This window comes from Mytilus californianus, unplaced genomic scaffold, assembly GCF_021869535.1.
Source record: "Mytilus californianus isolate M0D057914Y unplaced genomic scaffold, xbMytCali1.0.p SCAF_1, whole genome shotgun sequence".
NCBI classification, from domain to species: Eukaryota; Metazoa; Mollusca; class Bivalvia; order Mytilida; family Mytilidae; genus Mytilus; species Mytilus californianus.
Genome location: NW_026262581.1, coordinates 125,562,772 through 125,587,903, shown reverse-complemented (window position 1 = coordinate 125,587,903; position 25,132 = coordinate 125,562,772). Strand labels below are relative to the sequence as shown.

General features: G+C 32.3%; 1 protein-coding gene across 1 annotated transcript; it reads right to left on the bottom strand.

Moving 5' to 3' along the window:
- LOC127733173 (uncharacterized) lies at positions 1-24,293 on the bottom strand. The gene is made up of 9 exons (XM_052242527.1): positions 24,187-24,293; positions 18,086-18,715; positions 13,947-14,123; positions 13,533-13,727; positions 8,233-8,428; positions 2,530-2,762; positions 1,823-1,879; positions 819-909; positions 1-485 (listed from the first exon to the last, which is right to left on the bottom strand). Exons 1-9 carry the CDS (start codon positions 24,227-24,229, stop codon positions 398-400), a joined length of 1,710 nt encoding a protein of 569 aa, XP_052098487.1. The 5' UTR covers positions 24,230-24,293; the 3' UTR covers positions 1-397.
- Between the last annotated feature and the right edge of the window lie 839 nt (positions 24,294-25,132).

The following is a 25,132-nucleotide window of genomic DNA, read 5'->3' as shown; positions in this document are numbered from 1 at the left end:
TCAGATTTATTATACAACATAATTATGTATGAAGACATACATAAATTTGAAAATCAGAACACAAACAATGTAAGATATTAGACAGGGGGTCCTGCAGACAACAAAAACAAAAGATAGTAGTTCAGAAAACAAAAGCAAAAAGACGGGGGGGGGGACAAAAGAAAAAAAGACGGGGGATCAGAAAACAAAAGGAAAAGATGGTGGTTCAGAAAACCAAAGAAATAAGACGGAGTTCGGAAAACAAAAGAAAAAGATAGGGGTTCAGAAAACAAACAAAAACAAAAGTAGTTCTAAGAAAATAGACGGTATTCAGAAAACAATACTAGTAGGTGTACGAAAATTTGCTTGTCGAGCAGAAACTGTAATAGCACTGTGTTCATAAAATGCACTGATATTTCTAATCCTGGCTTTTGTCGATGATGTTTTGTAGTTCCTGTATTGAGGTTGCTATATCTGTCTCGTTTGAATTCGGCATCTTTCTTAATCTGTAAATGTTGTTATACAAATTAAGAAATTATCAATTCACGTGAAAAATGATTTTTGTGTAAATGTGTATAAAATTCAAAATGGTTTTATAAGAGAGTGATTCAGGTAAGTAATATATATCATTTCAGTAGAACTGTAAAATCTTCTGTGTAATGCCAGCGAGACAATAAATTTGATTTACATCAACAAACTTTCGCTTGTAACATAACTTTTAAATGTTCGAATTAGATAGTAATTGATGTTTGAATCAGAAAGTAATTGATTATCGAATTAGAAATAGATGTTCGAATTAGAAAGTAATTGATGTTCGAATTAGAGAGATAAATACATACCTGTCAATAACACTTTGCACTTGACTTATCCACTCGTTTGTTGTCGGATTAGGTGGACATGATGTTGGTGGGCATGATGTAGTATTAAGACCTGTAGTATTAAATGGGACACATTGGTGTATTGTTTTAGTGAAAGATTGAGTCAGAATATTTTGAAAAAGTAAAGCGGAGAAAATTCAATGTTTTCAACAATACCATGTTAAACAATTTATCCATTCATAAATTCTGGCAAATTAATGCAAATAAAGTCCGATGAAATCTATCGACAAGGATTCATCTTCGGACTTTCATAATTGAAAGTTGCACGAATTGTAACATGTTTAGAAAGAGATGGCTTCTCCAAAAGTGGATTCAAGACTCAACGTCTGAAATACAAACTGACACATTCGCTAAAACAAACTTTAAACAAGTAAAACTGTGAGCTACTGCTCACTGATGATACCCCCGCCGAAATATTTCGGTAAACAGGAAGTTGTTGAGTGATGAATCTGAAAACGCATCACACGGTATAGCTGACTTATATAAACCCTGAAACCAAATTTCAGAAATCCTTGTCTAGTAGTTCCTGAGAAAAATGTGACGAAAATTTTCAACTTGGCTATCATTTGTAAAATAATACAAGTGTTCGGTAAACAGGAAGTTGTTGAGTGATGAATCTGAAAACCCATCACACGGTGTAACTTACTTATATAAACCCTGAAACCAAATTTCAGAAATCCTTGTCAAGTAGTTCCTGAGAAAAATGCGACGAAAATATTCATGGGACGGACGGATGGACTAACGGACTGACGGAAGGACAGACAGAGGTAAAACAGTATACCCCCACTTTTTTAAAGCGGGGGTATAATAATGCATTGCACTATAAATATAATTTTTTTTAAAATATAGTTATTTAAACGAATATGATATGCAACAAGTTATACATAAAACGGTTAAGTAACTGTCAACTTATTATATATACGAAATGATTTATAAAATATAGCAATGCTTAAGTTTAACTTTACCTGCATAACCATTTAAAGAAGCTTCAATCTTCATGGCAATTTTCAGCTGGTTTTCATCTGCAATGTATATGAAGACAGTGCTATTTTCGATAATGCACAATTTAATACAGCCCTAAAACATTCCAACACTGATTGTACAAAGTCCAAGTTTTAATACTAGAATGGTCTCTAGAAATTAACAGACTAATCAATATTTGATAATGAATGATTGGTTGATTGGTGATTACCCTACGCCGTATTTGATAATGAAGTAGATAAATAATAAGTTCGGTAATCATTAGATATTACAAAAGCAAGATTGAGCCATTGAGTAGCTAATGGCCCCCTTAGAAATGAGGCTGAATTATTGATTTGCAAGCCAAGTATACATCACAGATGTTTTTGAGCTTATTTTGACAAAACCAAACTTTCTGCTAATAGCGAAATATTATCTCACAATTCCGCTTTTAATGTTTTAAACAAAAACAAAAAAACATATTTTTTTGTCTAAATCGTGGCTAATGCCAATACAATAAAATTTATTTAAAACAAACAATTGCCTTAACAGTAAGTCCATATGTATTTTAAATTCGCTTGGTTGTACCGTCTCTGAAAAGGCCGCTCTGAAAAGCTGTATTAATTTCTGTCAAACACGACCATTTTCATATTATATAACCGAACACAGAGCTATCCTTCCTACATATATGTTAATTTTTATCATCAATTACCAAGCATGTCTTTAAACAGCATAGCACGTGCACTTGTGCTTCCATTTCCAATGACATTGAGATACTCTCTGATACCGTCTATAATGCCCTCTATATACTGATCAAATTCTAATGTCATTTGGTATTCCACATTCGTGTTCAGTATTTGTGAAGGATAATGATTTCGAAACAACTCTTGCAAGATGCTAATAAATTCTTTTGAAAGTTCATAAGTAAACATTTTGTTATCATATCTGTAAAGAGACAATTTACATGTATTTGATAACCATAGGTGAAACTATTTTTAATTTGAATAAAATATTTCATATTAAAGCTGAATTTTTAAATTGAACTAACTTTCAGTAACTGTTCTTATTTCGATGCTTTGTGTCTGTTGTTTTTTTCTCGTATCGATCTTTTGAGTTAAGCCAATTGCCACTGATTTTTAGAGTTTGTTCTTATGTTGTGCTGTAACACCACCGTCATGGTTTCATATTTTTCATGTCGGGGCTTTTTATAGCCGACTATCCGATATGGTATTCTCTCATTGTTGAAGGCCATACGGTTGCCAATAATTGCTTACATCCACTTCATTTGAACTTTGGTGGATAGTTGTCTCATTGGCAATCATATCACATCTCCTTATTTTTATATGTACTAATATATTAAGGAGTTTTGTATACCTATATTTTGTACAGGTTTATAATATAATAAACCTTATTTTGTTTCTATTATGAAAACGGGTTCATCTGAAATCTATGCAAATTATTGACATGCATAAACATATGGAGATATAGTATGATTGACAATATCAACTTTCCACCAGAAACGGTTATCGTAAGGCCTCCAACAATTAACAAACCCAAACCCCATACCGCTTAGTCAGCTATAAAAGGACCCTGCATGACATAATGTGAAACAATTCAAAACAGAAAACCAACAGCCTGATATAAGCAAAAAAACAAATAAACAAGAAACAAATAGTTCAGAGAGAAACCAACCACTGAATTGCATGCTCCGGACTTATGACAGTCGAATAAACAATGAGGCAATGTAAAACATGTTTGTGAGCACTCAAGCACAGATAAAAATCCTTATAAAAAGACACAAATACAAGATACAAGGTATGGATCTTATAGTAATAAATTTGAAAGTTTTGAATAAACTTACTGTAAATGTACTGTAACTAACTAGTTGAAAACCAATTCAAACTGGTTATAAAGAAATCATGCTTTCCCTGGACTTCAAAATTAAACACTAAACATCCAATATATTGTGTGTAAAGACGTCAAAAAATGCCTGAGAAAAGCATAACATTATGCATTGCCAACATACGTATGGACAAGATGTAGGATCAAAAATTTTCATAAACGCATAGCCATACATATTTCGTTATGTTTTAATTTATCAACAAGACAGCACACGCTGAAATGTCTCGCCTGCTTTACTGATCATTGATTTTATGTTGATAGTCCTAAATATAAAACTTTACTACAACTTCAAGTATCACATAAACTTAACATGATCCAAGAAAATGAGGTCAAGGTCAGATACAGAAATACATGTACACCTTACAATCCTTCCATACACCAAATGTAGTTGACCTATTGTTTATAGTTTTTAAGAAACAAACTTAACCAGGAAAACTTTACACTGACCAATGAACCATGAAAATGAGGTCAAGGTCAGATAAATCATGCCAGAAAGACATGTACACCTTACAATCAATCTATGCATTAAATATAGTTGACCTATTGCTTATAAACTTAACCATGAAAACTTAAAATTGACCAATGAACCATGAAAATAAGGTCAAGGTCGGATCATACCTGCCAGACAAATATATACACCTTACAATCATTTCATACACCAAATATAGTTGACCTATTGCTAATAGTATCTAAGAAACAAACTTAATCATGCAAATTTAACATTGTTCAATGAACCATGAGAATGAGGTCAAGGTGACCTGCCAGACAGACATATACTCTTTACAATCATTCCATACACCAAATATAGTTGACTTATTGCTTATAGTTTAAGAAAAACAGAACAAAACACAAAAACTTAACACTGAGCAATGAACCGTGAAAATGAGGTCAAGGTCAAACAAAACCTGCCTGACTGACATGTACATCGTAAAGTATTTCCATACACCAAATAAAGTTGACCTATTGCATACAGCATTTTAAAAAAAAGACCAAGACACAAAAACTTAACATTAACCACTGAACCATGAAAATGAGGTCAAGGTCTGATGACACCTGCTAATTGGACATGTACACCTTATAATCATTCTATACACCAAATAAAGTAGACCTGTTGCTTATAGTTTAAGAAAAACATAACACTGAGCAATGAACTATGAAAATGAGGTCAAGGTCAAATAAAACCTGCGAGACTGACATGTACATCGTAAAATAATTCCATACACCAAATATAGTTGACCTATTGCATATAGTATTATAAAAAAGACTAAAACACAAAAACCTAACTTTAACCACTGAACCATGAAAATGAGGTCAAGGTCAGATGACACCTGTCAGTTGGACATGTACACCTTATAATCATTCCATACACCAAATATAGTAGACCTATTGCTTATAGTATCTGATATATGGACTTGACCACGAAAACTTAGCCTTGTTCACTGATCCATGAAATGAGGTCGAGGTCAGATGAAAACTGTCTGACAGGCATGTGGACCTTGCAAGGTACGCATATACTAAATATAGGTATCATATTACTCATAATAAGAGAGAAATTAACATTACAAAAAATCGAATTTTTTTTCAAGTAGTCGCTGAACCATGAAAATGAGGTCAAGGACAGATGAAAACTTCATTACATAAGGCATCTATATACATAGTATGAAGCATCTAGGTCTTCCACCTTCTAAAATATATAACTTTTAATTAGTAAGTTAACGCCGCCGCCGCCGGATCACTCACTATGTCTGGCTTTCTGCAACAGAAGTCGCAGGCTCGACAAAAACTGAATGAATGTTAGTACCGATGAAGACAACTTTCAAAGATCATACTACAGTGTTAATTAATAACTTCATTAAATTAACATGGATTGTGTCGAAGTTTACTGGCACTCGAAACAACGCCACCGATAAAATCTCGTTTGTTACAAGGTTTCTACATGAACAGTCAAACTTTCAAACCAAATCTGTTTTATCTGCAATGTTCCTGTAAGATCTTTATAAAGGTCATGCATGGTGTTTTTGTAGCTTAAACTGCATTAAAATGAAGAACACTCTTCTTGAAAATCCATTAAACTTCATTTAATCACTGGTGTTAAACTGATAATCGTAACTGGAATTACGACGATCCCAATATGGCGACGGCAGAAATAGGTAAAATCTTTTCAGTCATTTTTCTCAAATGTAGCCCGTTGTTGTCAAGAGTTACTCAGCTGCAAGGTTTTTCTATACCATTACATCATATTTGAATCGTAACGGTGCACTATAATTGTCTAAGCGCTTAGAAAATTGCCGTCCAAAAATTCGGGATGATAATCGTAATTCAATGGCATTTTTCTTGTTTGATAATCGTAATTTCTTTATGGGATAATAGTAACTGAAAAATAGTAAATGTGTCTTCCAGCTTGTCATTGGTATTTTGTGTGTAAAAACGGCAATGTCCAGTTAAACGATGACATTAACGCGCAAAATAAAAAATAATGAAGCAACTTACAGGTTAATATTTAGGACAAATTTACTTACATGTATAACTGACAACAATATGCATAACCTTTTAATATATACATGTACCTGTTAAAGATATGGAAAATGAAGCAGCTGTCGAGTCAGTTATTGTGGTAAATAGATAATTTAAATTCTTTCAAAGTTTCAATGTTGTTTTCGCGTTTAGGTTTTTTTTGGAAGTATGGAAGAGGGGGGGGGGAGGGTAATAGCATTATCCCATATCCCAAAAGTGCAATCAAATGAAAGTCCCGTAAACCACATTCCAATATGCCATATATATGTTTTGCCTCAAATATTGCGTATATCCAATCGACTTTTAAATCAATAAAAAGGGCAAGTTAACCTCCCCTATCTCAATATTCCCTATACCACGGGGGTGGCTGTGGGTTACTTCCTATATAAATATATAAGTTATAACATGGATCAGATTTTTGGTCTTCTAATATTTTTTTTTAATTTCAGCAGCACGCCAGAAGTGACACCACCCCTTCCCCCGTGCCTTATACAGAACTCATTTATCATAAGATCGCTGTCAGTTTTGAGTTCCCTGTTGTTTATATTCGGGGATGGGTCCACAAATTATGTAAAAGGGAAATGGGGGGGGGGGGGGGTGCTATAAACTGAACGTTTATACTAAATTTCTGCGAGAAATGAACAAAATTTTCCATCAGTTACTTAACTGCATTATTGGACTTAACAGTTGATACTTTGATTGGTGGATATGAGTTTTCATTTTGCCCTTTTCCTTACATTTCAATAGAAAAACATATAGTTTAATTTTGGAGTGAAATTATCCCAGTTATAATAGCCGTTCATATTTTTCAAGTGAATTCACTTTTATTCTGTTTTACACTGATATTTTATATGATTTTAAAAATTAAATTCAAATATTATGATTAAATACCCATGTATTTTAGGACGTTTCTTTAAACAGGGTGGATGGTAAAGGATCTAGAGTAGTTACCAGTTTATTGTTACTATTGTTTATTATTACTTGTGTTTATTGTTACTTGTGTTTATTGTTACTTGTGTATATTGTTCCTTGTGTTTATTGTTACTTGTGTTTATTGTTCCTTATGTTTATTGTTCCTTGTGTTTATTGTTCCATGTGTTTATTGTTACTTGTGTTTATTGTTACTTGTGTTTATTGTTTTTATTAGCCTTAACTAAATGGCGCGTATAGTCTTGCGACGCATTTGAAGGACTGAAAAAAAACACAAATATATTATATATATGTGTATTGGTGCATAATATGATATATACTAGTATGTAGCTGTTTACATTAGAACTGTTAATCATATATGCACAAAAAGAAATGTCATAAGATGTGGGAACGTTTTCTTGATTAATTCATCACCTTATTTTCATCATATGCTATTAGATAGACGTTTTTCGTGTCAATACCAATCAAACACTATCCAGTTACGATTATCTTCTTATTTATTAATACCGAAATTACGATTATCATTTTTGTGAGTTACGATTATCATCCCGAATTTTTGGACGGCAATTTTCTAAGCGCTTAGACAATTATAGTGCACCGTTACGATTCAAATATGATGTAATGGTATAGAAAAACCTTGCAGCTGAGTAACTCTTGACATCAACGGGCTACATTTGAGAAAAATGACTGAAAAGATTTTACCTATTTCTGCCGTCGCCATATTGGGATCGTCGTAATTCCAGTTACGATTATCAGTTTAACACCAGTGTTTAATGCAAGATGAGCAAAGGGCTTCATAATCTGGCGCGTTCACAAAAATTGGTGACGGACAGACAGACAACGCGAATAGTATAGGGCTCCCAAATCCTCGATGCGGGGCCCTTAAAATTTAATACAGGTAATTATGTGTAGTTATACAGACCGATCAGACGGCGATACAGGGAAAGTAGTTATACAGACCGATCAGACGGCGATACAGGGGAAGTAATGCAAATCACATTATCGCCAATTAATGCAGCTTATATAAAATAAAACTTAAAATGTCAACCGCTTATAACTTTATACTTACTCTTTAAGAAACTGTCGAAATATCTGCCTTTGGTTTTCATATAAGTCTTTGGCGGGTGTACAACGGAATGCTTGGCTGTTTATAACTACCGTATTATTGAACATTTGAAATAAATCTCTTTCAGAGGGGAATTTTCCAGTTTTTATCAGATGTTCCATTCCTTTCATGTAAATACTTTCCAGTATACCTCGTAAGTCTGTAACATATGTAATATTGAATGAATTTTCAAGTGAATAATCATACATTCAATAAAAGTAATTGTCAGTCTTTATCAAACATTTATCTTTTATGCCAGAATTAAGACATTTCAAATTTTTTTTACATGAATATTGCTGCGTTTTCTATTGGAATTTTTCTTCTACTTGCAGACGAGATTTAACTCAAATTTGCTTTATATACAGTCGGACAAAAGTAAAGCACCACCGATTTTAATTTCTTAAATATTTTGTTCAAAAATAATTAATAAAAAACCGAGTCTCACATCTAAAAATTGTAAACGAAAGGTGACTGACCGATACACGTAATTTTTTTATTGAATCAGGTTTGAAACCATAGTTTTCTGATCAGTGGATAGAAACTTAAGTGTTCTGATCAGTGGATAGAATCTTAGTTTTATTTTTGTTTTTGGCGAACCAGCAATTCTATATTAGCTGTTGCACATATAGAAACATACTGATCAAGCATGTTTTTCAATTATAATGGCGTTATCTGTTCCATAATAACAGTTGTTACTCTTTCAAAAGGCGATTTTTAAAAGTGTATGGTCCACCATTAACCAAACAACTTTTTGTTCATTTTACAGTTAAATAGATATATTCAGACTTCGTCCTCATTGAAGAATTTAGATATTTCATTCAAAACTTTATTGTCAAATAAATAACCAATAAATTGTGACAAAATAAACAAAACACACAATAACAAATGCGCAATATGATAAATGATAAGATTGATTAATTGATTGATGTTTGCCTAACATTCAGTGATACATGTTAATGCTAAGAAGCAAGCAGGTCTGTTTTTTTTTTTTGTTGATGGGCAGAGAATATATATGTATTCAACTACAAAAGAAATGTACCAACTCTATTCATTTTTTTGGAATACAAACTAACGCTATAACCTTTAAAAATGTGATTGAAATGATTAAAAAACTTGAAATACTATTTCTGGAGTCATAAGCATTAAATTCTGTGAAAAAAATTTCAGTTTTTACTTCTCGAAAAACACATTTTCAACCAAAAAAACGAAAAATGTAGCCAACTTTGTCACGTCTTAAACAAAAACTTCTGTAATTTCGTGGATAAATTTTTGAAGTTTATACTTTTAAAAAGCATACTAGAACTTTACAAATCATCAGAAAATTAGAAATTATGAAACTACTTTAAATGGGAAGAAGTGGTGCGATATTTGTGTTGTTGATTATATTTTAAAAAATATCCTCAAATCATTAAAGGGGCATCAGCTACGACTTAGACAATTTTTTTTAAATACGATTCTTTTTCTTTCAAGTGTTAATAAATGCTAACGCAATGGGTAGATGACAACAACATATAAGCCGACGAGTAGAATGGTTTCCATTAAAATCGAAGCACTATAGATCATTTATCTTCTCTTTAAAACCATAATTTATGTCAGAAAAAGCTTCGTAAATCTACTTTTTGTGCTTTATGGAGTTTAAAAAGGCCTATGATACCATCAATGGAAATATATAAAAGTAAGGAGATGTGGTATGATTGCCAATGAGACAACTATCCACCAAAGTTCAAATGAAGTGGATGTAAGTAATTATAGGCAACCGTACGGCCTTCAACAATGAGAAAAACACATACCGTATGGTCGGCAATATACTTTGGTCAAAGCTAAATGGACAAGGTGTTGCAGAAAATTTTTGTGCTGCTATAGTCTATTTATTAATTGTAATTCAGTACGATTAAATGGCCATTTATCAGAATGGTTCAATGTCAACAATGGCCATAAACAAGGATGTCAATTATCACCAATGCTAATTAATCTTTATCTAAATGACCTAGTTTCGTTCTTGAAATCAAATGAATAAGGTATCGATATCAATGATGAAAAGGTTTGTATTTTACTTTATGCTGGTGATGTGGTTATTCTAGCAAATGTTGAAAAAGAATTACAAACTCTGTTAAACGCATTATATACATGGTTTGGAGATAATTGTATGACTATTAATTCCAAAAATTGTAATATTGTGCATTTTAGAACACCTTCTGTTAAAGGGGCATTAGCTGTCAAATTCATGTTCACCGATTTGATTCAAACTCTCATATTTGATTTATAACATACTAAAACGTATATCCAAATAATAAAAAGTCTAAAATAAACAATTTACGATGCAAGGACTCGATCATATGCATCAGATTTTCGTGTGTATTTTAGTCTAGATGCCATCTAATTAACCATCGAGGTGACCTCCGAAGACTGCCGATGGTCATATCTCCCGATATAAACATAAAAATAGATATAAATAGATAGCGAACTCGTGCAATTAGATTTTTCTAGGTCTGTTTGATTTCATATTATAGGTTTAAAAAATATGCTAATAATCGTTTTTACCTGTATAAGAATGGGTTTTTGTAGATCGAATTAGTCAACCAATTGGTTTACCCTTATTTCACTTCCAATGTTGACATTCTTTTCTTTTTAAAAGCTGAACACGCCTAGTTCATGCGTAACCAATCTCTAGCTAAGGGGTTCAATTGAAGTTCACATGAGTACGGATTAAATGAGGTCGAATTATTCACTTGCAAGTGAATATAATTCATTAGCGATGTTTCTTTGCTTATTTTGACAAAACTGAACCAAACTGGCTGCTAAAAGTGAATTATTATATCACCATTTCACTTTCATTTATGATTGACCAAAAAGAAATCATATTCTATTTTTATGCCCCACCTACGATAGTAGAGGGGCATTATGTTTTTCGGTCTGCGCGTCCGTTCGTCCGTCCGTCTGACCCGCTTCAGGTTAAAGTTTTTGGTTGGTCAAGGTAGTTTTTGATGAAGTTGAAGTCCAATCAACTTAAAACTTTGTACACATGTTCCCTATGATATGATCTTTCTAATTTTAATGCCAAATTAGTTTTTTGATCCCAATTTCACGGTCCACTGAACATAGAAAATGATAGTGCGAGTGGGACATCCGTGTACTATGGACACATTCTTGTTTTCTATATCTCGTAGCTAATGCCCCTTTAATAAGTCACATGTTGTATTTAAATGTGGAAATAGTATCCTTGAATACTCTACTACTTATACCTATTTATGTCTAGATTTAAGTGAATTTTTAAATTATAATATAACTGCTAAAGCTGTTGCAGCATTTGCAAATAGAGCACTTGGTCTTGTTATAGCTAAGTGCAAAATCTTAGTTGGGGTTACTCATAATGTCTTTTCAAAACCATATGAAAGTTTGGTGCTCCCAATTGTTGAATATGGTGCTGGTATGTGGGGTTGCAAAAACTGTTCATACATAATAGAGCTTGCAGATTTTTTTTTGAAGTTGGTAAACATACTCCAAATGCTGCAGTTGCAGGGGATATGGGGTGGATACCTATCTTTCAAAAACAATGACAATGTTTAATTTTACTATAGTGCCATTTAAACAATATGAGTTATAATTGGTTAAGCAGAAAGGTTTTCATATGGGCAGACATTATGAGTAAAAAACACAAATGTATTAAAAATTGGAATTTTTATGTAAGGAAAACATTTTCTGGGTACAATGTAGAATATTTGTGTAACATAACAGAATATATTGATAGTACCTCAGTTGTTAATATTATTATGTCTAAAATGTTAAATAAATATGTTGATCAGTGGCTATACAATTTACAGTTAGAGAAAGCTTTATCTGGTAAAGGTGGCAACAAACTTAGAACATGTGATTTATTTAAGAACAGTTTTGAAACTGAAACATATTGTACAATTCCAATGCCATTTACACAAAGAGGTTCGTTTGCCAAAGTATGATGTGGAGTGGCACCTTTATGAATTGAAACGGGGAGATTTGAAAAAAATTCTTTAAGAGGAGCGAGTCTGTGATAATTGTCAAGATATTTTAAAAGACGTAGCCCATGTTATTTTATCGTGTCCATTATATGACGATTTAAGAAAAAAATATTTGATGAAGCAAAACATTTTATTAGTGAGTTTATGTCTTTTGATGACAAAATAGTGTTTAGCTATTAAAAGGAAAGAATGTCAACATTTAAAGTGAAACAAGGGTAACCATTTTGTTGACTGACAGACTTAGAAAAATCTAATTGCAAGTGCTCCCTATCTAATTGTATTTATATATATGTTTGTATCGGGTTATATGACCGTCGGCAGTCTTCCAAGGTGTTTAGATGGCGTCTAGACTTAAAATACACACGAAATGCTGATACATATATTATAGTTCATGCATTGTTAAATGTTTATATATATATATATATATGACTTTTTGTAATTTGTATATACGTTTTAGTATGTTCTAAATCAAATATGAGAATTGGAGTCAAATCGTTGAACATGAATTTGGCAGTTAATGCCCCTTTAAAGTCTTCTTTAGAACTTTCCTTGTTTAGTTGTCAAATTTAAAGCTAGGTTAATGGTTGAGTTTTTCTTGCAATATAAAAGAAAATGTTACTCATCTTCAATTGTATTGAAGGATAGGCCTAATCGGGTTTTTTTTTCGAAATTTTTAGGGGTCTTTCTTTTTCGATCAATAGGTTCTTTAAATTATGATCACTTAATCTGATATTATTGATATTACGTCCATTTTCAAATTTGTTTGAATTTAAATGTTTCTATCATATTTTCTATTTTGGTTTGTAATTTATGTTATTATACTTTGCATTGATATATATATATATCAAGAAAGCTAAAAGAAAATCATTTACATTTACTCAACTTTAATTCTTAATAAATGCAAATACAAATCTATAAACCTGCACTGGAGTAGAGCATGTTGTTATTTCTAGAAACACGTGTCATGCGCTCTGAAATTTATATGGTATTAATTATACAAGAGAATAAAACTAGAGGCTTCAAGATGTCTGTATCATTTGAAGACATGCCTTATTTGTGTTTCTTCTTTTCAAATAGAGCATACAATTAGTACTATATATACTTGCTTATGCAGTTAAGGATACATGACGATGATGTTGATTTAATTGTGTTTAACGTTTAGTCGCAAATATCACAGGCATATCAAAACGAAAACATGTTAATGAAATATAAATGTGAACCATATTATAGCTATTTTATAGCTTTGTGGGCCGTGTTTTATTTACTTACATGGAAACTCGCGAACCTGTATTTTCGGAACTATCTCACCATATATCTCGCTGTGCACAGAATCAATAGAACTTCGGATGAACTGTTCATTATATGGAATTTGCTTTTCCCAAAACTTAAACGTTTCAGAGAGACGATTAAACAGAGAATCACTACTATTACGGAAGGCGTCTTCTAAACCTAACTTCATTAAATCTGAAATATAATAAATCTTATTACAAAGGATATGATAACATTTATGAAATACGACAACAACAACAAACAAGGGTACAAGTCACATGAAAATCGTTCTTATCATTTATTGTACATGTGTACACTAAAGCCTTTCTGAATTAAATATCATAGAAATTCTTGCATGATCGACACAAATATATAACTAAAATTGCATTCAGTAATAAAATAATTGCTACTTACATGTTGTAAGCTGTTGAAATTTTGTTGCTGGGCAAACCATCCGTTTGGTAATTACATAATTCGCCAAATTCTGTGTTAACTGCAAAAAGGCTAAACGTCCATTACCCGAAACTTTGTATGTTCTTATTGCTCGACCTGCAATTGGTCTGAATGCAGACATATTCACAGACATGTTCCCTAAAACATTGTTTTAGAAATAGTATGCTTTCGTGATTATCATTTTATCCTAAACTATGCATAGAATATAATGTAAGTACTGGAATTCCAATTAAATTGGTTGTCATTTTACATAGAATATATGAATCTACGAATAAGTTTTTAGAGCTGATAGATTAATAACTTGAATAGTGTTTGGACCGATGTATTACATTTACTTTTACTTTAATACTTGAAAAAGAAGGCATTTTATCTATAAACTGAACACACGACAAATGTTTTTTAAGTTCCTTAATGTTGCAATCTCTCAATATTAATCGTGTGAATAACTTTATTTGGACGGGAAGATTTTAAAATGTAAAGTTCGGTGTTTATTGACTATAATAAATCAACATAGAAGGATTATGAATGATAAAGACGTGCACAAGGGCATTAGAATATGAAAGAGTTGGGAGTTTTAGCTCACCTATGTGAGTGAGCTTATGCCATCACTTGGCGTCCGTCTTCGTCGTAAACTATTTCAAGAATCTTCTCCTCTGAAACTACTGGGCCAAATACTTTCAAACTTTAACTGAATGTTCCTTAGGGTATCTAGTTTATAAATTGTATCCGAAGTTTTGATCCATCAACAAACATGGCCGCCATGGCTAAAAATAGAACATAGGGGTCAAATGCAGTTTTTGGCTTATATCTCAAAAACTAAAGCATTTAGAGCAAATCTGACAGGGTTAAAAATGTTCAATAGGTCAAGATCTATCAGCCCTGAAATTTTCAGACGAACCGAACAACCCATTGTTGGGTTGCCGCCACTAAATTGGTAATTTTAAGGAAATTTTGCACTTTTTTGTTATTATCTTGAATATTACTGAAGATAAAAATAACTGTAAACAGAAAAAATGTTCAACAAAAAAGTTAATATGACCAAAATTGTCAATTGACCCCTTAAGGAGTTATTGCCTTTTAAAGACAATTTTACAGTTTGTTCATCATGTTTGCTAACATTTAAAAATCTTCTTCTCTGAAACTACTGGGCCTAATACTTCTAAACTTTAACTGAATGTTCCTTAGGGTAACTGGTTTATAATTGTATCCGAAGTTTTGATCCATTAACAAACATGGCCGCCATGGCTAAAAATAGAATATAGGGGTCAAATGCAGTTTTTGGCTTTTATCTCAAAAACTATAGCAGTTAGAGCAAAAATGAAAGTGATGAATAAGTCAAAATCTATCTGCTATGAAATTTTCAGACCAATTGGACCACCCATTGTAGGGTTACTGTCCTAAATAGTTTATTTTTATGAAATTTTACTGTTTTATGTTATTATCTTTAATATTATAATAGATGGAGAGAAAGTGTAAATGGCAAAAATGTTCAGCTAAGTAGGATCTAAAAATAAGTCAAATGATCAAAATAGTCAATTGACTCCTTAAGGAGATATTGCCCTTGAAACGTTTATTCGTTACATTTTTTCGTGCAAGTCTTTTACTTTTTCAAAAATCTTCTTCTTTTAAACTACTGGGCCAAATACTTCCAAACTTTAACTGAATGTTCCTTATGGTATCTAGTTTGTAAACTGTATCCGAAGTTTTGATCATTCAACAAACATGGCGGCCATAGCTAAAATGACCCCTTAAGGAGTTAATTGCCCTTAAAACGTTTTTTTTTAACATTTTTTGTGAAAGTCTAATTACTTTTTCAAAAATCTTCTTCTCTAAAACTACTTGGCCAAATACTAAAAAACTATAAAAACTATAATTGAATGTTCCTATGGGTATCTAGTTTATATATTGTATTTGGGGATTTGATCCATTCAAAAACATGGCGGCAGTTTCTAAAAATAGAACATAGGGGTCAAATGAAGTTTTTGGCTTTCATCTCAAAAACTAAAGCAGTAAGAGCAAAACTGACATAGGTGAAAATGATAAACAGGTTTAGGTCTACCTGTCAAGTAATCTTCTAATCAGACCAATAGGACAACTTATTGTTGGGTTACTGTCCAGAAATAGTTAATTTTTATGAAATTTTACAGTTTTACAGTAAGATCTTCAAATAAGTCCAATGCCTGAAACTGAAATCATGAAATTACAGGTGAGCGATATCAGGCTCTTATGCGCCTCTTGTTTTGTGTCGCGATCAAGATTTGTCTGTGTATTATAATTGCAGTTTTAGATTTAAATAAACAGAGAATTTGGGTTTACAAGACAAAAATGCTTTAATTTTTCACTTTAAGGCGGAAAGGGGCTTAATCCTTGAAGCCTACCATCATTAATAGATAGAGGATTCAGGCGCTTATTCCGTCTACATAACACTCATCAGCGGTGCACGAATCAAGAAAGAAAACCAAAACCAAATTAATTACGAAGTTGAAGGACACTGATAACCAACATTTTCATAACGTTGTGCTTAAGGTGGTACCCAACACCATGACTAATATTAATTTGGCTCGTTTAATTTTCCTAAAATTTTGACAAAATGTTTACTTTGACCCTTTGACAAAAATAAAAAAAAATCAAATAATTTGAACCAATCACTTTATCAGAAAAATTTCACTGGTTATATAGCAGTTTGACAAACACTAATTTTGATCATTGAGAAGCTTAATATTTCCTTAACAATACAACGTGATTAAAACGTTTAGTTGATTTTTACAGAGTTATCTCCCTGTAGTGTTAGGTACCACCTTAATGTGCTAGAGCCATCTATGCCTGGGAGTAGAAAAACTAAATTAGTTTTTTTAGTAAAATAACTCTGTACTTTATGCTCAAAATTCTTACAACAGACCGGAAAAAAAACATTTCTATTAAAAAGTCGATACAAGCTCTAGATACTGTGATTTCAATTTAGTAACGTTTGTTTGTTTCAGAAATGTTTGGATCAATTTAACTTAGCCAGAAATAATTTGTATTCATTTCCAAACTCGGCAAATTGGACGTCGAGACAGGCATTATAAGTACGAGATGAGATTTATAACGAAAAGTGTCCCAAAAAAAAAAAAGAATAAAAAAAATCAAATAAAGTCAATTTAACCTTACAGTTGGAACCTACGTTTTAAAAAAGCCCTAATCAGAGAATTTATCCAATTTAGGACGGATGTTCCCTTCCGAGTTCATCAGAATTAATATTAACCAAATAGTGGTAAGAGAAAGTCGATTTTGTTACGTTTGCTGCACGCTTCTGGGTTTAACATCATCGTTTACGCTCAGAGCTGGAAACATTTGTTAATGGGGATCTTCTATAAAATGGCAAAGGAGGAGGTATGAAAGGAGTTCTTTATATTTGGACCGCGAAATTGCAAAAAAAAATGAAATTAGTCAGACCTTTTAAATTTATCTTAATTTTATTGATAAATGAACTGGTTGATATAATCATGACATTTTGGCACAGAAAGGTCACTTGTGATGTCATAATCATATTGAATTTGACATATTTTAACCATTTATTAACCATTTTGGGTAAAGCTGTTGCTTATGTTTAAATATCGGTAACAATATGTCAAACTAAAGGATCATAAAGGCTATAATTCTCAATTTTATATATTGCAGTTTATGCAGTTTTGCCGCCCAAGTCCAAGAATTTTGAAGCCCTAATGCAAATATGCAGACAAAAAATCAAAAAATATGAATAATGATGTCTGACAGACTCATGTCTAATGAAAATCTGATTGGTGCTTTTTTTGTTTTTGTAGATTTATACTTTTGATTTTTTGAATTCAAGGGTAAAAAAGTGGCCTCATCATACCTTCTCTTTTTGCCGCTTTCGAGTATTTTGATAAAACTGTCTATGATTGATTGATTGTTGGCTGCTTAACGCCCAGTGGCAAATTGTTCATGCATATTCAGGACGATAGATAAAACTGTCTAGTTTGTCGCGCAAGAAAGTAACTACAAAAAACGTATTTAAATTTACGATGTTTTTGTTTAAGTAACTCATAATTTAGGAATTCAAGTTAAATTTGCCACAGGGGTAAAACTTGACGACTTACATGACATGTCAGTAATCTGTGGAAAACCCTGAAATAAGTCAATCAAAACATTTTTTAATGTCGGACATCTAAATTCTTCATATTTCATGTAATCCTTATCCAATGCATCCACTTCATCACTTTTGTTCGAACCCACTTTTTCTTGACGTGCATCTACCTCATCGTAATTTTGGTTGCGATTCGGTCCATGTCGTTCGTCGAGATATTCTTCTGAATAAGAAATACGGCGGTATGGACCTTGGCGTTTAACTTCCGTGTCATACTGATTAACAGGATGTCGGCGGTGAAGGTATTCAGAGGGTGGTATATCATGTCTAGTATCAGGATGTCGGCTGTGAAGGTATTCAGCGGGTGGTATACTATGTCTATTATCAGGATGTCGGCGATGAAGGTTTTCCGCGGGTGCTACATGTCTACTATCAGGATTTCTGCGATTAAGGTAATCCTTGATTGGTTTATTGTGTCTAAGATAAAAGGTGTTTTCTCTGAAGTTTTGTCCTTCTGGTACCTCAGCAGTCGTCTCTATCTGTTTTTGTTGACGTCGTTCCGAGGGAAACGGGTTGCGTTTCTGGAGAGCCGATTCTAAACGTTTCAGCAAGCTATTAAGCTTTTCATCAGTATGGGCAAATGCTGTTCAAAAGAAAAAATGATGTTAAACACTGAATAGTCACGTTCATTTACTTGTGAATCATACAGTTGAAGTACATGTTTCATAAGATGACATAAAATATGTCACAGGGAAATGCAACATCCATGAATGCATTTTTCTTTTATTGTTTTTAGATAACATCAAATGACGTTTCCGTGAGCATCCTATTTACTAGGGTACCAGCGACAGTCCAGCAAAGGATAAAATACAAAACATACAGTTTTTTTCTAGATCCACAAGAAGTCTTTCGTATTTCACTTGACCCAAATATTTTGCTTTCTTGGTGATAATTTTTATTGATTGATTGTTATTTTTTTTTGTTTCACGTCCAGTAGAAACTATTTCATGCATATTCGGAACGAGAACAAGTGAATACAATAGTTAGGTTATGCAAAACTGGGTTCAGGTTAAATAGTATGATGGAAAGACCACCTATGAATCCCAAAGAAAATCCTTACAAGGGTTCTTTAACTTGCAGAGATCGTGACACTCACTTTAAGCGAGGGATGGTTACTCATCTTTTTTGGAACTAATCTCCAATTGACGCGTTGACCCCAACATATTTAAACTTTTCCGGTCGCACATGTTTGTAATCCGAGTCATCTCGGACATAATTGTCAAATTATTTAAAGGGGCATTAAGTACGATTTAGACAAAATAAAACTGTGAACAGAGATATATCTCGCCTTTTTGTTATTTTGATAGTAAAATGCAAATGTTGAAATTAAAAAAGCAATACTATGCAAAATATTCAAAGTCAATGAACCTTGACTGAAGGTACAAGGCCAAACAATATCCATGGAAGTGAGATGTGCCAATGCTAATACATATGCATACCAAATATTATTTACCTATCACTAGTGGTTCCCTTTAAACTGACCTTATCACAAACTTACACATGTAAACAAAGCAAAAGTTTCAAAGTCAATAGACCACGACTGAGGGAGAGGGGCTAAATTATCACCATGGAAATGTAATGTGCCAATGCTTATAGAAGTGCATACCAAATATCATTGACCTACCACTAGTAGTTAACCATAAACTGACCTATTAAAGCTCCGTGTTGAAGACCGTACTTTGACCTATAATGGTTTAATTTTATAAATTTTGACTTGGATGGAGAGTTGTCTCATTGGCACTCATACCACATCTTCTTATATCTACTAATCACAAACTTGTACATGTAAACTATGTAAAAGTTACAAAGTGAATAGACAATGAATGAGGGGCGGTGCCAAATAATCTCCATGGAAATGAGATGTGCCAATGTTAATACAACTGCATACCAAATATCCCTGACCTACCACTAGTGGTTCCCTATAAACTGACCTCATCACAAACAAATACATGTAAACTATGCAAAAGTTTCAAAGTCAATAGACCACGACTGAGGGGGCAGGGCCAAATAATCCATCCATGTCCAGTGCACAATGTTAAAACAATATTGTCGACATCGCGATATTTACAATGTTAACACGATATCGTGTCAACATCGTTTACATTGTATGAACTCTTATATATTCGTTGACATCGTTAACATTGCGAAATATACAATGTTGTAAAGATATCGTGTTTACATCGTTTACATCGCGATATCAACAATGTTAACACTATATTGTGTCAACATCGTTTACATTGTAACAACTGTTGTATACTGTTTACATCGTTTACATCGTATACATCGATGTATACGATGTAGTAACGATGTAGTGTTTACATCGTTAACATTGCGATATTAACAATGTTAACAAGATATATTGTCAACATCGTTTACACTGTAACAACTCTTATATACTGTTTACATCGTTGACATCGTTAACATTACGATATATACAAAGCATTATCAATATCGTGTTTACATCGTTTGCATTGTGGTATGCACGATATGGTGTCAATATTATTTTTAATGTTTGAAATGTAATAAAATGTTTACATCGTTTACATCGATATATTACAATTTTTGTAATTGGATAACAACACGGAGATGTCAGTATATATTCAGAAAACTGCCGGATATACTACATTTTTTATCTCAATTGGAACATCAACAACGTCATCATAGCAAACGTTACTATGTGACGTAGTTTTAAGCTATACAATACACTTAAAGAATGTAAGAGGCTCTCAAAGGGAAAAATAATGACGTGTATTCGTCAATAATATGTTTTTAATTTATAACCACGCTATTTACAAATTCAATACTTAAGTAATTTCTTAAAGTGCTATTACTAATTATTGCATATATGATAGGATTATTTTCACAGCAAATTATAAAATCCTTCACATATGCGGAAAATATCAAGTTGGTTTTTCAGTATTGATTGTTGTTAAAAAAAAATACAAACGGTATACATGAAATCTAAAAACTTTATTGAAAAATATTAATAAAGAAAAAGAAAAAGAAAAATATTTGAAAAAAATGGAAAACTTGTATTTACAGAATTTCACAAAATATCAAGAAATAATAAGCATGTACTGAATATATATACTGCGTGGTGAATGTTTAACAAATACCTGGTATTGGAAAAAAAAGGGACAGGGATAATCAGTAATATATGTGTAATTCATGTTTCAGACATGGTATATAATGTGACATTCCCGGCTTAGGGTTTATACGTTGTGAACGATGTAAACCGAAAGGTATATACTTTATATACAAGAATAAACACGATGTTGACATGATATTGTTAATATCACGATGTATACGATGTGAACGATGTAAACCGACAGGTATATACTTTATATACAACATAAACACGATGTTGACACGATATTGTTTATATCACGATGTATACGTTGTGAACGATGTAAACCGAAAGGTATATACTTTATATACAACATAAACACGATGTTGACACGATATTGTTAATATCACGATGTATACGATGTGAACGATGTAAACCGAAAGGTATATACTTTATATACAACATAAACACGATGTTGACACGATATTGTTAATATCACGATGTATACGATGTGAACGATGTAAACCAAAAGGTATATACTTTATATACAACATAAACACGATGTTGACACGATATTGTTAATATAACGATGTATACGATGTGAACGATGTAAACCGAAAGGTATATACTTTTATACAACATAAACACGATGTTGACACGATATTGTTAATATCACGATGTATACGATGTGAACGATGTAAACCGAAAGGTATATACATCATATACAATATAAACACGATGTTGACACGATATTGTTAATATCACGATGTATACGATGTGAACGATGTAAACAGAAAGGTATAGACTCTATATACAACATAAACACGATGTTGACACGATATTGTTAACATTGCGATGTATACGATGTGAACGATGTAAACAAAACGGTATAGACTCTATATACAACATAAACACGATGTTGACACGATATTGTTAATATCACGATGTATACGATGTAAACGATGTAAACAAAAAGGTATAGACTCTATATACAACATTAACACGATGTTTACACGATATTGTTAACATTGCGATGTATACGATGTGAACGATGTAAACACAAAGGTATAGACTTGTTACACAACGTTAATACGATGTGAACGATGTAAACACGATATTGTCAACTTTACGATGTATACGATGTGAACGATATAAACAGAAAGGTATAGACTCTATATACAACATAAACACGATGTTGACACGATATTGTCAACATCACGATGTATACAATGTGAACGATGTAAACAGAAAGGTATAGACTCTATATACAACATAAACACGATGTTGAAACGATATTGTCAACATCACGATGTATACGATGTGAACGATGTAAACACAAAGGTACACAACATATATATATATATATATAGATAGGATACAATGTAAACACAATAATGACACGATTAAGTAGACATTGCGATGTTGACAATATCGACAAAACATCGTGCACTGGACATACTTCAAATAATCTCCATGGAAATGAGATGTGCCAATGCTAATACAACTGCATATCAAATATCATTGACCTACCACTGGTGGCTCCCGAAAAACTGACCTAATCACAAACTAATACATTATTGACGCCGACAACTCCTGAAACAGCATACATATGTCTCGCTTTTTGACTCCGTCAAGGCGAGACAAAAATCAAAATATCATTTTTGTTTCAAATACTTATAAAAGTGGAAAATTGAAATAATATTTAAGTCGCTTTGTTTCAATTTTGTCATAATAAGCTCAAAAGAATCGCTGATGTATTATTGGTTTGACAAAATTGAACCAAACTGATTACAAATCGAGAAATATTATTTTAATATCCTCTCTAAAAAACGTTTGAAACAACAACAAAAAAATCATAATTTAATTTTATATCTAAATCGTAGCTAATGCCCCTTTAATGTGAAGAAACATAATGTATCTTGTGCCATAAGGTTCAAATTTGTCTTTACTGTTGAAGACGGTACAATAACTTTTTAATGCCTTTAATTACAGAAACTAGTTTTTATATTTTTGTCAATTCGTTACCTTTATAACATTTTCTGCTAATTGAATGAAGATATATTCTCCTTAAAGGGGGGGGGGTGGGGATCCAGTCTACAAGTATACGTGCGTCCAAATAGATTTACTGAGTTTTTACTTTTGGCAAATTTTCTGTGGTTTTTTATTTCCTTTAGAAAAAAGAAATGTATTTTGATTTGAATGAAAATTTTCTTTCCTTGCCACAGATGGTATAAATATAAAACTTAGTTGGGTAAAATCTTTGAGATGTCCCCTGCAGGTAACATACACAATAGAGGACAGTAGTTTATATATCTGCACAACTATTAGTGATTTAAATAGTATAGCTGAGTGGATTGTATAAAAAAAAAAAACTCGGGTTTTTGAATTTTTACTTCTACTATGGCAAGGGGAGAAAATGCTCATCTAATCCAGAAATTAATTTCTTAAACTTTTTTACATCTAGATGCTGCCCGGCTTTACACTTTCAGCAGTTGTAAAGTTGTCTGTATTCAGAGAGAATTCTGTGGTATAAAAGCATCCATCTTTGTCAAATAGTAATGATGAATCTTAAAAACAAAATATATCTCTCTGAAACGCACAATGCATTTAACTTCTATATATCGAATGAATGCTAGGCTTTAAAACTTTTCCAACCTTCACAGGTTTGTTTGTACTCGAAGTAAATTTTGAGGTGTAAACAACAATTTTTCATTTTGCTCATTTGTTATGATGATTTTTGGAAATTATGATATCTGTAATGGTTTGCTTATTTTTGATAATAGTAAATTTCTTTGTCTAAAAAATTTATAAACAGTGACAAATCCATACAAATATAGGTCTACTGGACTAGACACATTTTCAAGACATTTGTCAGTTTTATAACTACTATGGTGGTCTGTTTGTGAAACAATTAGTGGCATTTTATGCATTAGTTTTTTGATATTTGATAAAGATAATAAATAAATAAATAATAAAGCTTTACAGACCTGTCAAAAATAAACAAGCAAATATCCCTAATGGCAAATACATCTTTATCTGAGAGACGTTACCAAATTTCTGAAAGAACAGCCCCCGCCTTCAAACATACACGTGATACAGGGAGTAATCAAACACAACGAGCACGTGACATTTAGGACGAAACAAAAATGTTGACTATTATTTATACATAATTGGTGTGTTATACTTTTTCGTGAAAACAAGTCTTGTTTACAGTAAGTTGGTATAAACCTTTGTTTTTCCAGCTTTTTGGAAAATAAGTTTATGTACGATAAAGATGTCATAGACGTCAAAAGAACCTTATCTAGTAGTAGTAGGCCAAAATTGATATACAAAATGTTAAGTGATAGTCTCGTCTCAAACTGTCAAAATGCTTGACTGGTTTTATTACAATTCAATGAAAGCTAATCCTGATTAATTTCAAGCCTTGGCAATTAGTAGAAACTCTTTTAATCATGATATTGTCTTTACCTTTAGAGGAAATAGAATAGAGTGTGAAAATGATGTTAAGCCACTTGGAGTTAAACCAGTCAGGATTCTACTTCGTTAAAATTATCTCCCCATTACGCCAGTTAATTTTTACAATCGTAAAAATGGAAGCCATTGTAGGGATGACGCGCGGCCAATTTAGCTCTTGAAAACCGACTAATTTATCCACATAGCACCATTACGATCCTTATATGCCAGTTGCATTTTAAAAGACAAATGTATCTACTAGCTATTGAACATCATTTAATGTACTTTTCTGCATTCAGTCAACTTAAAAACTATTGTCTGATCGGTTGTCAGGTGGAATTTTCGAAAGTTCAAAAACATTTTAAAAAAATCTAATTAAATATTTCGTGGAAGGGCAGACTAAAAATTTCAGAGGTTGAAGACTAATAACCCTAGATAATACACACAAACAATGAAGTTTTTTTAAGTTATGCATTTTTA